At 32.6% G+C, this 14,035-nt stretch overlaps 2 protein-coding genes across 2 annotated transcripts in view; one reads left to right on the plus strand and one right to left on the minus strand.

Annotated features, from left to right (window-relative positions):
- Window positions 1-14,035, minus strand: part of LOC139524725 (protein disulfide-isomerase TMX3-like) — a 119,886-nt gene that overhangs the window by 51,265 nt on the left and 54,586 nt on the right. The gene's annotated exons all lie outside the window — the stretch shown is intronic.
- The window catches only part of LOC139524726 (fibrinogen-like protein 1), a 30,329-nt gene continuing 19,940 nt past the window's right edge, over window positions 3,647-14,035 (plus strand). Inside the window, exon 1 of the mRNA XM_071319755.1 lies at window positions 3,647-5,134. Coding sequence (XP_071175856.1) covers window positions 4,522-5,134 — 613 coding nt within the window. The 5' untranslated portion in view covers window positions 3,647-4,521. The remainder of the gene's footprint in view (window positions 5,135-14,035) is intronic.

Consider the following 14,035-nt stretch of genomic DNA (forward strand, 5'->3'; position numbering starts at 1 on the left):
TTGATCATGACTGAAAGGGACTGTACTGATCCTGATTGACAGGAAAGTCTATTGATCATAACTGAAAGGGACTGTACTTATACTGATTGACAGGAAAGTCCATTGATCATGACTGATAGGGACTGTACTGATCCTGACAGGAAAGTCTATTGATCATGTCTAAAAGGGACTACTGAGACTGACTGACAGAAAAGTCTATTGATCTAGGCTGAAAGAGACTGTACATGTCCTGATTGACAGTAAATTCTAATGATCATGACTGAAGGGACTGTACTGGTCCTGATTGACAGGAAAGTCTATTGATCATGATTGAAAGGGACTGTTCTGGTCCTGATTGACAGGAAAGTCTATTAATCATGACTGAAAGGGACTGTTCAGGTCCTGATTGACAGGAAAGACTATTGATCATGACTGAAAGGGACTGTACTGATCCTGATTGACAGGAAAGTCTATTGATCATGACAGAAAGAGACTGTCCTGATCCTGATTGACAGGAAAGTCTATTGATCATGACTGAAAGGGACTGTACAGGTCCTGATTGACAGGAAAGACTATTGATCATGACTGAAAGGGACTGTACTGACCCTGATTGACAGGAAAGTCTATTGATCATGACAGGAAGAGACTGTCCTGATCCTGATTGACAGGAAAGTGTATTGATCATGACTGAAAGGGACTGTATTGATCCTGATTGACAGGAAAGTGTATTGATCATGACTGAAAGGGACTGTACTGATCCTGATTGACAGGAAAGTCTATTGATCATGACTGAAAGGACTGTACTGATCCTGATTGACAGGAAAGTCTATTGACCATGACAGGAAGAGACTGTACTGGTCCTGTATGACAGGAAGGTTTATTGATCATGACTGAAAGGGACTGTATTGATCCTGATTGACAGGAAAGTGTATTGATCATGACAGGAAGAGACTGTCCTGATCCTGATTGACAGGAAAGTGTATTGATCATGACTGAAAGGGACTGTATTGATCCTGATTGACAGGAAAGTGTATTGATCATGACTGAAAGGGACTGTACTGATCCTGATTGACAGGAAAGTGTATTGATCATGACTGAAAGGGACTGTATTGATCCTGATTGACAGGAAAGTGTATTGACCATGACTGAAAGGGACTGTACTGATCCTGATTGACAGGAAAGTCTATTGATTATGACTGAAAGGGACTGTATTGATCCTGATTAACAGCAAAGTCTATTGATCATGACTGAAATGGGCTGTACAGGTCCTGATTGACAGGAAAGTCTATTGATCATGACTGAAAGGGGCTGTTCTGATCCTGATTGACAGGAAAGTATTTTGATCATGACTGAAAGGGACTGTACAGGTCCTGATTGACAGGAAAGTCTATTGACCATGACTGAAAGTGACTGTGATGGTCCTGATTGACACGAAAGTCTATTGATCATGACTGAAAGGGACTGTACAGGTCCTGATTGACAGGAAAGTCTATTGACCATGACTGAAAGTGACTGTGATGGTCCTGATTGACACGAAAGTCTATTGATCATGACTGAAAGGGACTGTACAGGTCCTGATTGACAGGAAAGTCTATTGACCATGACTGAAAGTGACTGTGATGGTCCTGATTGACACGAAAGTCTATTGATCATGACTGAAAGGGACTGTACAGGTGCTGATTGACAGGAAAGTCTATTGATTATGACTGATAGGGGCTACTGAGACTGACCGACAGGAAAGTCTATTGATCATGACTGAAAGGGACTGTACTGATCCTGATTGACAGGAAAGACTATTGATCATGACTGAAAGGGGCTGTACAGGTCCTGATTGACAGGAATGTCTATTGACCATGACTGAAAGTGACTGTGATGGTCCTGATTGACAGGAAAGTCTTTTGATCATGACTGAAAGGGACTGTACAGGTCCTGATTGACAGGAAAGTCTATTGATTATGACTGAAAGGGGCTACTGAGACTGACTGACAGGAAAGTCTATTGATCATGACTGAAAGAGACTGTACTGATCGTGATTGAGAGGAAAGTCTATTGATTATAACTGAAAGGGACTGTAGTGGACCTGATTGACAGGAAAGTCTATTGGTCATGACTATACTGATCCTGTTTGACAGGAAAATGTATTGATCATGACTGAAAGGGACTGTAGTGATCCTGTTTGACAGGAAAGTCTATTGACCATGACTGAAAGAGACTGTACTGATCCTGATTGACAGGAAAGTCTATTGACCAAGACTGAAAGAGACTGTACTGATCCTGATTGACAGGAAAATCTATTGACCATGACTGAAAGGGACTGTACTGATCCTGATTGACAGGAAAGGCTGTTGATCATGACTGAAAGGAACTGTACTGATCCTGATTGACAGGAAAGTCTATTGATCTAGACTGAAAGGAACTGTTCTGGTCCTGACAGGAAATTCTATTGATCTAGACTGATAGGGATGTACTGATCCTGAAACTGAGAAGATATCTCTCAACTGATCATGTAACAGAATTAAGTTAATCATTATCTGAACTTTTTTAGACGTCTGGTGATGTTGGATTTAGTTACAAACTTAATAATTAAGTGAGTTTGAGTAATTACTCACAAAATTCAACTGACAATAAATACAAGAAAGGTATTCACTGTTGAACATTAATGTGTTGTATATGACATAAAACAAAATAATTAATTGCTTTTCTGATTAATTTCAAACCATGTGCCGATATACACTCCATACACTAAGACAATTGTTTGTTTCTTTACTCTAGGCCACACACAGTTTTTACCACACAATTTATGTTGTTTCTGATTAATGCATAACAGATAAATTGTAAAATAAAAGTCAAATAAACTTCCTACTACTTAAAATATCTTTCTGTTGGGTTTGGTTTATTCAGTTCTCACCAAATTATAGAATAGAACCAAGTTTTTGCAACTTTGATTTTTTTTAAAGTCTACAAAAATGACTCAGTTTTATAATATGAAAAATTTAAACTGTTTTTAAGTCACTTAATAAGAATGCAAGATGTATGTACGTGTAAAAGTTTTACAAAAAGCTGACAAAATTGATGAAGGGTGTATAAAGTCTGAAATAATCATCATAAATTTCTTAACAAAGGGAAATTGTGCAATATATGCAAGAATATTTGTTAACCTCCATATAAATGTTTTACATCATACTGAAGATTAAGTCCTGAAAGATTTGTTTTTAGAAAGAAAGTCAACAATTATAAATTTTCACTTCATGGTATGATAAGGGATTTACAAGTACTATTGATAATTTATGAATGGAATTTTATTATCTTCGAAACCAGTTCATCATGTAGATTCAATTAATATCTAGACAATAATTAAGTAAACTGTTATTTATCTTGACAAACTATAAGTACTGTTATTTGGTAATATATGATACTACAATTAATTTCCATTGTTCAATTTTTTATTAACTTGTGGTATGACAAAAAATAATATTAACCAACAGTCAACAGCTTGTGATGTTACCCAGGCAGTTATTAAGAATGCATTATTGTCGTTTTAACTATTCGTCTACCTGAAGTATTAAGGAGGGTCATTCATATTTATTGCATAAGTAAAATTGTTTATTTAAAACCCCTTTAAAAAGTATTTCAGAAGTTAGGTTACCTTTAAGTATATATTAAGTATAATCAAAATTTTAACATAAATTGTTATCAACATCATCAAAAATAACTCAACGATGTATAATTTTATGATTAAGTGTAAAGCGATAGTAGTATATGTTAAACATTGGTAGTTAGATGTGAAAACCAATGATATGCTTACTCAGCAGCTACTGAGCTCTGGTGTCACTTTATATTTTAAAAATGGGTTGTAACATATAGAAAAGATGGGGGCAGAGAGACCAATGATGAATACATCATATAATTCTTCATGCTAATCTTCATCCATGTGTGTGATACATTCAATGCTGTTCTAGAGTGCAAGTCGTTTGGTATTGTTAGAGGATCATGCTACAGAATGTGGGGACATCAGGAAATAATTGAAAGATTACAAACTGTCGTCTGCCAATAGAAAGTTTTCAGAAGTTGGACATCTGTTTAGTATTTTATAATTGGATACTGTAAAGGACAATTTAAAGTGCATATTGGGAAATTTTTAGTGTTTATAATTAAAGCATGTTGTTTAATCAAAGGAATTATTTTTCATTCATTTTTAGTCGAGGTAGGTTTTAAATTGACTTAGCATCGCAGAGAAAACTATCAACTTTAACAGAACTACAGACTATGCCGACTTTAACAGACTGCATCAGACAGCAATATTTTTTTTTATTCTAATGTAACATTTACATTTCTATAGTGATAAGAACAACAAATTTATACAATAATTTCACTGCATTACCGGAAGATCCTATAATAGGAGAAGCTCCATCAAAATATTGGATTCAACTCAAACAAAATTATATATAAATAGATATCAGAACCTGCTAGCTTTGCAATATTTAAAGTTCATTCCACAGATTTTATTGTCATCTATTTTTCGTACTTTTTGAAAATATCACAATGAAATTCAGTCAACTTATTTTTATCACACAATTATGTGTAGTACTATATATGAAAGTGGACAAAGTTAGTTCACTAAAATCAAAGAAAACAATTAAAACAAAGCGATGTAGATACGTATTTGTGGTCAAAGAAATGGACACGTCTAGTTGTCCGAATGAAATTACTAGCCAACATCCAATTGACAATGAGGTTATTACTGAGGACTTTAGAAATGACATGCATCCTCGTAAACCTCTTTTCAAAGGAAATTCAAATGATATGGAGGATTTAAATACTCGACTCCAAAGTATGGAACAAGAACTGGATCATGAAAAACAGAAGAATAGCAATTTGAACGTGACAATTTCTAAACAAGAAATGTTATTACAAAATATGTACAGATTTATTAACAATATGAAAATCGATCAACATAAACAAAAACAAAAATATAATGAACTGGAAAAGAAATTCATTGGCATGGAATTAGACGTTGCAGAAGTGAATAATGTACTCACTAAAAGGGGAACCTTATCAGAAGTTTCTACGGGAGAAACACAGAAAGAAATTCCCGTACAAAGTGCAGCAAAAACACACAGCTGTGCTACATCTAATCCAGATGCAACATTTAAAGGTAAGCATTGATAATTTTTATATTTCAATTTCAAATCGACTGAAACATTTCACAGATTAAATTGCACAAAAAACTGCAAATTTATCAGTTATACAGTCAATTGTTGTATACTCAGCAATCATTTTTCTGATGAAAACAGGATGAGATTATGATATGATATAATATATTTGATACAACTATTACATCTCTAAATGAAAAATTGTTGTTACAAGTTAAGTGCTATTTGCGGATATCATCAAAGAAGAACATATATATGTTTTCATAAATCATAAAAGAAAAGAAAAAAAACCAAAGATTTATTACTCATGCAGCTAAAAAAAATCTCAAAATAGTAGGCTCTTATATAATTTCATTATTAATTTAAGTTTAATATTCTCCAAGTAAAAGTGCTTAATCAGTAATTGCCAGTAGAAGGCTGAGAGTGTGTAATTGCATTTTGTGCAGATTTTACGATGAGGAAGTGATGAGTTTAGTCTATGATGATGGATATAAAGTATGAATGATTACATAATATCTCTGTTTATATCATCATTGATCTATTGACGACTACAGAGAGTCAGAACACAGGTGTATTTGTATAATGGATCCACCTCACGTTGCCAAGGTCATGTTTTAATTGTATTTTCCTTAAAATCAAAGGGAAGAAATTTCACTGAAAAAACTTCAGAGTTAATTCATTTTGAAAATCAAATTTCAGAGACTTTTTCATATAAATTAAGACTTGAGGATGATAATCAAGGAATTAATAAAACTCAGTTAACCTTCAATGATGATATTTAAGAAAAACAATCATCATCATTGATTCAGTCTGATTGTTCTTAACATATCTAGTGGCAAATATATGCATCTGTGCAGTGGCAACTATAAGAAAATTACCAGTGGCAAATATAGGCATCAGTGACTGTCCAGTCGCAAACATTAGCATGTCTACAATTTTTTAAGAGGCAAATATTAGCATCTGACCAAGATAGTGGCAACAGAACTTGATTGTATGATGTTGGTTGATAGTTGGTTGCTTTGATATGCAGCCAATATTACAGACAATAATAGAGTTACAGAGGTCTTATCTCATGTAATATGCTGTTAAGGTAAAACTGTTAGAATGATAGAGGACATAAACTAGATTCCCTGTATAACATTCAAGGAGAAAAATTATCAATATTGGCTCACATTAGGTACATAAATTATCAACTAAGATGACCTTATATATTTGCTGACTTAACAAAACCTGTCATAATTATTGTAAATTATTCAAATAACAATTAACCTACCTTTTTCTCAATTTAAATAGCAGTAATTAAAACTGCAATAAAAAACAGAAAAGTCATAAAAAAATAATTAAAATGTTAGTAAAGTGTCATGCCCAGCCGATATGCTATGGTAAACCTATTATTTCATTGTCCTTAAAAGGAGTGTTCAACAGTTTCTGGCTAAAGGCTGAGTAACACTGAGTGTGGAACAGAAATCAGAGGTTTCCTTATTCATGCACCTTGGCATAGTTTGTAGGTGTCTTAAAACACAACTTGCAGTCATTGCCTTATGTGGCATCATTTTTCATTGGTGAAGGAAGCTGGAGTGCCCTTGCCAGAAAAACTGACAATGATAGTCAATTAAGATTGAAATTGAGCTCACCACAAGAAGTAGAGAGATGGAGTATTTTGGTAATGGATGATGTTAAAAACAAAAGTAACTAAGTACAAAATGTCAGATGACCACCTACACAAAAAATGCCACAAATTATCCCTTTGGTATCTGTTATTTTATCTTTCCTTTATGTATAAACGTCTAAGTGCAGAAACACTATATTGAGGTTAAGCAGTCTACATATTTTTGAAACAGCAAACATATACCATTATCTGTTATTTTTACCTCAATTTGTTTATTTTTCTTAATGCATGCAATTCATACATAAATATATATTTGAAACATGCAAGGTTGTCAAATTGTGTCTGTTTATATTCTATGTTCGAACTCATTTTTCAAGAAGATGTTATCGAATAAACTAAATATACTTTTTTTCCAAGACATCAAATGCTTAATTAACAGCTTGAAATCACAGAAATTATAATCCATCTTATGATGTGGTCAGACATAATAATCATTTCTTTTTACTTGAATGACTGTAATTAAAATTTCTCTTTGGAAGGAAGCTTGACTTTGTAATTTTAATTTTTCGGTCATGATTTATACATTATTATAATTTGTCACTAAGTTACGAAAGTTATCATTTAATGGTTGTGGTTTTTGATAATTAAAGGACAGTATGAAAGATCATTATTAATATTTTAAGATAACTTTATAGTCTTCAAAGAGTAAAGTTATAAGAAGTATGATTTTATCAAGCATCTGACGTAAAAATTGCAGACTCAGGGCATTATGCACTTAATGTGCTTCGAGTAGGACTGGGGAATCTCTACGATCGGTAAAAATTCCACGAGTAAGCATTCTTATAAGAAATATTCCTATCTTAACCCAGTTATTAACAATTGGAACATAAAAATATTTGTTTTCTTCTTCCCTAGACATTCTTCTGGTGTGTTCAGGAAAATACTAATTGGACTGGCATACATATACCATTTCAAATAGTCTGAGTGTTATAACATAGAATTTCAACTAAGCTCCACTTATGCTTTAATTTCACTTCTGAAAAAAATCTCAAATTCAAATCAACCATGATAAATATGCATTAGATTTTTTTGATTTTTTTGAGGAACAAGAACTTAAACGTATATGAAGAATATATTTTTGCTCTTCCATACAGTGAGTAAAGCTGATCACTTAAAAATACACTAATGTCACAACTCATATTTCTTTACTAAAGTATATATACTGCAAGTTATGTTTATTTCAATAAGTGCATTATATAAATCAAAGCTAAAGAATGTAGAGCAATGAAAAAAAACAAAAACATTTTCCATAACATGATTACTTTACACGATTTGGGTTATCATATTAATGATATAGTACTTATAGTCTTCAGCCAATGTGCAAAAAAAACTAAATTTGCCACATTTATGAGCTAATATATAACTTAAAAAATTTCTCTTAAAAAATAAAGTAGGATTTTGAAAATAAATAAAAAGGAGACCATATAGTTAAATTATTATAATAAAGATAAACATCTTGTGCAATAAACCTTGAGTTTTCTATAAGTCTGAGTGCTATTCTCATATTTGACATATCTTGAAATTCTCATATTTGACATGTCTTAATTTAATATTGTTCGTGCTATACCAATTTTCATGGATTTTGTGAGTACAAGTGAACCACAAATTTAAATGTTCAACTAAGTTAAATTTGTCTATAGGCTTGTATGCAGACTTCATAAAGTTCCCAAATTAGATATCCATGCAAATACAATTTTTCCTTGATCAACAAAAAATTGGTACAAACGAAAATAACTGAATTCAAAGTATGCTGATTTTGATGAATTTTGACATTCTTAAATTTGACATGTCTTGATATCCTTATATTTGACATGTTTTCATATACTGATATTTGACATGTTTTCATATACTGATATTTGACATGTTTTCATATACTGATAGCAGACATGTCTTGATATGCCGATATTTGACATGTCTTGAAGCTGATATTTGAAATGTCTTGAAGCTGTATTTGGCATGTCTTGATATGCTGATATTTGAAATGTCTGAGCGTCACTTATGAGTCTTATGTAGACGCAACGCGCGTCTGGAAAACTAAATTATAATCCTGGTACTTTTGATAACTATTGATATGCTGATATTTGAAATGTCTTGATATGCTGATATTTAACATGTCTTTATGTCCTAAGAAGTGATCTGTCATGGTTCAGATATTCAGGATCAGGTATATGACAAGTCCTAAATACTTAGCCAATATGTAGCAAGTGATCATAGTCAAAATTTTGATAATTTATTTTCTTGGTCTGTGGCAGTTTACTGATTACTCAACTGTTTTGTAAAGATGTCTGGAAATTCTATATACATATATGACTGACAGGCATTTAAAGCTTCTGTGCAAATATCAGTCATTCCAACAAAGCAATTTTCTTTGTAAGTCTATAGTTTGGTAAAGTGTTTAGTTTGAGTCTCAGTACAGGTGTTTTTCAGGTAGCATAACAGTTTTATATAGGTATCTGACAACTTTATGGTTCTGTGTGGATACCTGGAACAGGTGTCTATCATCTGTATTGTTCTGTTACCCTCCATGAAGATATACAGGGAAAATACATTGCTCTCCATCTATTGGTCTGTATCAATCTGTTACCCTCTCAGTCTGTGAAGATATAAAGGGAAAATACATTGCTCTACATCTATTGGTCTGTATCAATCTGTTACCCTCTCATTCAGTGAAGATATACAGGAAAAATACATGACTCTACATTTACTGGTCTGTATCAATCTGTTACCCTCTCAGTCTGTGAAGATATACAGGGAAAATACATTGCTCTACATCGACTGGTCTGTATCAATCTGTTACCCTCTCAGTCTGTGAAGATATACAGGGAAAATACATTGCTCTACATATACTGGTCTGTATCAATCTGTTACCCTCTCAGTCTGTGAAGATATACAGGGAAAATACATGGCTCTACATCTACTGGTCTGTATCAATCTGTTACCCTCCATGAAGATATACAGGGCTCTACTCTACATTTAACAGGTCTATGCAAGGGTTTTTCTTTATTATTATACTGTGGATTCATTATTATTTGTTGGATACCAATTTTGGTGGTTTTGTGGGAACAGGTCAACCATGAATTCAAATGTTCATTGAATAGCATATTTTTAAAAGGCTTTGTATTTAGAGATCGATAAAACAATGAAATCAAATATCCACGAATATGCAAGTATTCAATTATCCACAAAAATTTAGATACCCACGAAAATAATTGAATCCACAGTACAAGATATAAGTTCTTTGAAAAAGCCTTAAGCTTGTAACTGTAAGTTATGTTTGTTCATGAACATGTATCAACCAAAGCAATATGTTTTATTAGACTTCTGAGCATTATACATGCCACACCTGGAATTTTAAACACCTTAAATTTGGGGGGTGGTAGTCTACGTGTGTTTAAAGTGTTAAAAGTCTGTAAAGTTAAAGGTTCTAAGCTGTATTTGGTAAGTTAAGCTAATTCTTCTGGAGCTTATAAGATCATCCCAAGTTTTTGGTAAGGCTCTGTGTTCCTCAGTCTCAAGATTTCAATGTGGACTTTGGTCTTTTTGTAGTCTATCATCCTATGCATGTTTGCTGTGGTGTTGTCAATTTTGTTTACCTTTTAAGTTTCGAATATACTCTTTACGACCAGGTATCTTGAATCAGTTTTTTTTTCACCAATGTTTCTGTACAGTTGTTTTTCATAAGAGAATATATTCTGCTAGCTTATCCGTATTTCTGGTACCAGATATTCTTGTTATATAATTATATATATTAGATAGAAATGTATGATCTAATGTTATATGTAGTTACATGTTAAGTTCATGATTCTGTTCAGGAATCTGATAAATTTAATGCTCTGTGTAGGTGTGCCAAGTTTGTCGTTCTATGCAGGAGTCTGTTAAAGTTATGTGCAGGCGTGTGCACAGGTTAAGGTTCTGTGCAGACATGTGTCAAGTTTATGGGCCTTTATGAGTAACTGCATGTATGCTTCATGAATAGACCTGAGGAATTTCTGATTTTTGTCAAGTTAATAGTTTTATATGTAGAGAACATATTGTTACCACACAGTGAAGTTTCCAATTAACAGTTTTGCTAATGTAGCTAAAGATCTGATATAGCTATTGGACAATAAGGCAATAGGTATAGGTATCAGTGGCCGATCCAGAACATTTTGTAAAGGGGGCCGCTGTCTGACCTAAGTGGGGCCTGCTTCAGTTTGGCTTCAGTGATTCCCTATATAATTAACCAAATTTTTCCCACAAAAGGTGGCTCCTCAGGGCCCCTCCCCCTGGATCCACCTATAGGTAGTTTTTAAAACATATGTTTATCTTTCCATTTTTCTGTTTCTGGTTCTGTTTACAACTTGTCATTTACAACTAGAGTAAAGAGGTGTAAAAACTTCTGTTACCAAATTTATTTATACTTTGCGGCATAACTTTGATGAATAAAATTCCTCATTGCCGGATTTCTGCATTATAAATACTTGCAAACTCAGCAACTAAGAAATAATTATAAAATTGTTTATTATAGTTTGTTTATGTGTTGCATCATTGAAGCAATCTGTTTAATCAATTACTATAAGTGTCTAGACCAGATAAGATAAAGTTGTTTTTCACCATGTAACATTCTGTTAGATAGATATTTAATAATAAACATATAATAATTATAGAAGTACTTTGGAAAATAATAAAAAAAAAAACAGTATGACTTTGATGGGGGGATGACAGCTGTCAACATTGAAAAAGCTTTTGGGGTATATAAGTGACTGTTAAGATTAAGGAAAGATCAGAGAATTCCCTTGGAATAGGTAATGGGCATGTTAACAGCATGAAAAAAAGTTAAGGTGAAAAGATCAGACAATTCAATAGAATAAGTGACAAATGTGTGTTAACACCAAGAAGGATAGATCAAGAGAAAAAAGATCAATGGAGTCTTCCAGTAGAAAAGGTGATATGTGTGTTAAAAGCAAAAAAGGATTCAGAGAAAAAAAGTCAGTGGATTCTTATGCAATGAAGATAGGTTAGGTTACACGTACAGCAAAAAATATCAGAGAAGATCCAGTAGAATAGGTGAAAGGTGTGTAAATAGCAAGAAAGGAACAGCAGAGTTCAAATAGAATTGGTGATAGGTGTATTACAAACACCAAGAAAGTAACAAGAGAGAAAAAGATCTGTGGAATTCCAATTGAATAAGTTATATGTGTGTTACAACAGCAAGAAAGGACCAAGAAAAACAAATTACTGGAGTATGTGATAACAACTTTTACAACTTAACAACTAGGAAATTGTGAGGAGAAGTGTGATTCCTAGATAGCAAAGAAAATCAGTACAATGCAGATTAAAGAGCATAAAGGCATTAGTTAAAGAATGAATTAGAGAAAAGATGAGAGCTGTCAAGAGTAAGAGACAAGATGAAAGATCAGTGAAATCTGTAGGAGAGTAAATTAGGGTGTTAAAATTATCTCCCAGAACACATAAAATAAAGAGAAATTGAGATCCACACATAATATGGAGAAAAGAAGAAAGAGGAATGAGGAATATTTAACAGCAGAGGAGAAGACAGTGAACACCGTCTAAATGAAGAGCTGTTATGAAAATAATTAACCAAGTATTTCCACTGATTGATGACCAACAACTGATTGATTGATTGTTAATTAACATCCAGTGACAAAATTTCCTGCATGTTCAGGACAGATGACCAATTACTGATTTGTTATAATGTCTAATTTTGAAATGTATGGACACAGTTCTTACTTTAAGAGTACATTGTGTACATAAAACAGGCTATTATCTGATACATGTATCCAGTATGGGTGATGCAAAACCACCATCAGATTAATGTGGTGAAAGGTTTTATCAAAATGGAAATCTAAACCACAAATTAAACCATTATCATTTCTTACTCAATAAAATAGGTATTCCATGAAGTTTTGTAACCGATTTAAAAGTGTTTAATGTAACCTAGCTAGTATGATGTTAAATTTTAAAGTATAATGAAAGCTTTACTAAGAATAGACACACATTGTTAGCTACCTCTTAGGACACTTAAACAGCTATAAATTAAATCTTTCACAATAAAATAGTTAGGCAATAAAATATTTATACATACTTCAATATTGGCTGGATTTCATTCATTATATTAAAACTATTTTATGTAAAGTTAAAAGAGAAACCAAATATTTACAAGTTTTAGCTTTCTAAAAAGCTTTGGACTGCTTGGCTATATCTGATTCTTTAAAGTAAGAAGTAGTCTATGTGGTTGTCTAAATATGGTAAAGGTGCTAATATTTACATCTCATCAGTGTGATATCATAAACACATTTCAATTCAATGTTGACGTCCTTCTTGTAGTCATAGAACTATCTACAGATTTTCCAACTTCTTATAACTGAGGTAAAATGGAGAGAAGGAGGGGGAAATTTTGCCTTAAAAAAATATTATGATTGAAGAAAGAAAATATTCTGTTCAAGCAGAAGATAAAAAAATTATTCTGAATCCAGAATTCCCACCTTGTAACACTATATGTGTTAATTTTTGAACATAATGATTCTATTGATAGCCTTGAAGAACTTAATAAAATTGTTCACGAAAAAAATTCTGACTCTGTCAAAAAAACATACCCCACCACTCCACCTTTGAAATGGTTGCTCTTTACTTGACAATTTTGGTTCTTCTAATTTTTTGGTGCATATAATCTCCCAATTTCATCTTTTTAAAAAAAGAGATTTTTTGCTGATCAAGATCGAAGAAAAAGCATCTGATTTTAGTATTAGTTTTACTTTGATTAATGACACTTCTGTCAACATTGTTCTTTCTTATTGGGGTTATCTAAGGAAATGTGAAGTGGTATTGTTTTGTGATTATATTAAAATTTTCATTCAGTTTAATCTGATTAATCATATATCATCCCATACATTATGCTCAAGATCCTTATAAAAAATATATAACACCATTCACATTATGTAAACAATGCAAAAAAAATCAGACAAAATAATTCATCATTTTAGATTATCTTTCTTATCTGATAAGATATAAATAATATAAAAATAAAGAGAGGAAGTGAGATTGCCAATAAGACAACTATCCACCAGAGACCAATAAGAGAGAAAGTAAACAACTATAGGGTTCTGTACGACCTTCAACTATAAGTATATCCCATACAAAATAGTAAGCTACCAGCATAAAAGGCCCCACATGACCAAACAAATCAAACCTGAAAAAAAGTGGCCTGTCTTAGTTATTTATGTAAAAACAATAA

Source organism: Mytilus edulis, chromosome 5, assembly GCF_963676685.1.
Source record: "Mytilus edulis chromosome 5, xbMytEdul2.2, whole genome shotgun sequence".
Lineage (NCBI taxonomy): Eukaryota > Metazoa > Mollusca > Bivalvia > Mytilida > Mytilidae > Mytilus > Mytilus edulis.